The sequence below is a fragment of the Scophthalmus maximus genome, chromosome 1 (assembly GCF_022379125.1).
Source record: "Scophthalmus maximus strain ysfricsl-2021 chromosome 1, ASM2237912v1, whole genome shotgun sequence".
Lineage (NCBI taxonomy): Eukaryota > Metazoa > Chordata > Actinopteri > Pleuronectiformes > Scophthalmidae > Scophthalmus > Scophthalmus maximus.
This window is the reverse complement of record NC_061515.1, coordinates 935001-937500: the sequence shown is the minus strand read 5'-3', so window position 1 is coordinate 937500 and position 2500 is coordinate 935001. Positions and strand designations below refer to the sequence as shown.

General features: G+C 49.4%; 1 protein-coding gene across 2 annotated transcripts in view; it reads left to right on the top strand.

The window, feature by feature from the left end:
• The window catches only part of sim1a (SIM bHLH transcription factor 1a), a 17222-nt gene extending 15195 nt beyond the window's left edge, over nt 1-2027 (top strand). The window contains exon 11 of one of the 2 annotated variants that reach the window (XM_035640791.2): nt 18-2027. In XM_035640791.2, coding sequence (XP_035496684.2) covers nt 18-730 — 713 coding nt within the window. In that variant the 3' untranslated portion in view covers nt 731-2027. The remainder of the gene's footprint in view (nt 1-17) is intronic. The other variant, XM_035640811.2, reaches the window with a different exon arrangement.
• The last annotated feature ends 473 nt before the right edge of the window (nt 2028-2500 follow it).

The following is a 2500-nucleotide window of genomic DNA, read 5'->3' as shown; positions in this document are numbered from 1 at the left end:
GCCCCCTCCCTCCGCAGGCCACGGCCACTGGGACGAGGACAGCGTGGTCAGCTCTCCGGACGCAGGCTCGGCCAGCGACTCGGGCGACCGGTACCGGGCCGACCACTACCACTGCAGCCCGCAGGAACCCAGCAAGATCCAGACGCTGATCCGAGCCACGCAGCAGATGATCAAGGAGGAAGAGAGTCGAATTCATCTGCGCAAGGGCCCGGCGGACCCCCCGCTGGGACCGGCCAACGGGCTGCCCAAGGGCACGGGTCCGTGCTTCACTCCCGAGTTCGCTCAGGGGCCGCTGCAGCCGGTGGTGTGCCGAGGGTTGAGCCAGGCGATCAGCCCGGCGGACAGCCCCGGCCCCCTGTCCAGACTCAGCAGTCCGAGGTCCGAGCGCCTCCACAAGCCCAAAGACTACCTCCAGACTGACCTGCCCACTCTGTCTCTGCCGCTGCATCACCCGCTGGGTCGCTCGGGCCCATGCTCGGCGTCCCCCGCCCTGGCCCCGGCCCTCTACCCCTCCCACGCCCACCCGAGGCCCTACTTGGACAAACACACGGCCTACTCCCTGACAGGCTACGCTCTGGAGCACCTCTATGACCCGGAGAGTCTCCGGGGATATTGCACCTCCGCCGGCACCGGCCCCACCCACTACGACGTGACCCCACACCTCCGCATGCCGGCAGAGCAGAGCCCCGGACACAAAGGCACCTCTGTCATCATCACCAACAGCAGCTAACGCTCAGCTCACACCCGCGGGGAGACTGCACTGCACTGCACTCGCACAGCCGGAGCTTTCAGCCTCTCTCAGCCGCTCTGGATCCTGTTCGCTTGTTTTTCCATCGTACCGATCAATTTCACTTGTTGCTTCAACCTGGAGCCAAATTTCCACTGAAACGTTGCTCAGAGTCTGCAAAAAGAAACCGGAGCATTTTTCTCTAAATGGAAGATATGTGAATATACTTTACTTTCCTCAGTGAATATTTCCTCACGGTCCGTTAGCTGTCAGTTCCGTGTGGGCGCCTCCCAAAACATCTCTGGGTTGTTTCCGGCTCCGGGTTCTTTAAATCGAAAAGAAAAAACTGGTTCCGGACCGACTGCGGACCCGGGTTCCACAGTCATGTGATAAAAACTAATGTTGTGGTCAAAGCTGATCAGTATGATGGAGAACAGGCCTGAGGTAGAAAAGGTTTAACATCTGTCGCCCGTTTGTTTCCATCACTTTCACTTTTACTGACAGGAAACTTTTTTGCACTATGAGAGACGCAGACGTCTCCTTCTTCTTCTTCTTCTTCTTCTTCTTCTTCAAATGCATCTGGATGAGGAGTGAATACATCGTATATATCGTTTCAAAGTTCACTGACTAATATGCAAAGCCATTTCTCTAGATGCGTCTTTTTCCTCCTAACTTTTTGTAATCTTTCAGGAAAAGAACGTACGTAAAGAAACTCACCGTGTACATGATAGATCGGTTGTGACGGAGAGGACAGGGGCTTACTGGACCTGTTCTCATTGGCTGACAGGCTTTCTGCTGCTTGGTACATGAATCATCATCAATGCAGGGAGATGACCGGCGATGTGGGAGTGTTGTACGTTTCCCATCCTGATCATCTCCGAGCGACCATATGCAACTTGAGCCGCTGGAATGTTTGTTGAGGCAGCTTCATGGCATTCACAGATCCCGAGGCCACTGCTCATCATTGTTACGTGGGCATGTTTGTACACCAGGATTTCAGTTCTTCTCTCAGATTCTCTCGTGTCCTTAGATGAACCTATATTTATACAAGTTTTCAGTTTTGTTTTCAGTTTTGTTTTTTGTTCCTCTGTTTTGTCGATGCCTGAAATGTGCTGCATCTCTTTAAAGTTATTTATGGTGAACTGTAAAATATGCGGAGAAAAGAAAATGGCACCACATTTTTAAGCACACGGGCAAGAACTGTATTTATTGAGTCAACCTTCTTTCTTTGTGATTTTGAAATAAAGCTTCAATCAAATCCAGTCCAACTGTTCCAACGTCGACGTTTTTTTAACTGAATTTTTCAAATTTGGATTTAAGGTTGTGTTTTCATCCGCGTTTGTTTGTCTGTTTGTTTGTTTGTCTGTTTGTTTGTTTGTTTGTCTGTTTGTTTGTTTGTTTTTTTGTTTACATGACTAGATTTCCATGAAATGTCGTGGAGGGGCGGGGCCTGAAACAAAGAAGCAGCCATTAATATTTGGGGTGGCCTTGGATTTCTTTTTCTTTTTCTTTCATGATTCATAGTCATAGATTTCATACTCATATCAGCCAGAACAGGCCAAAAGTATTCATGTTTTCTTTTTAATTATGTTTCTCTTGCCCCGTGTCTACAAATGTTTTAATCCAAGACGCTTCAGGAGGGAGACAGAGTTCATGTAAAGAATGATTTGTGGCCAAGCACTGGAATTTTAACCAGGAGACTTTTATTTATTTGTATCTAATATATTTCTGCCAGAATTAAAGCACGAAGCACAGACACTAAATACACGAGGG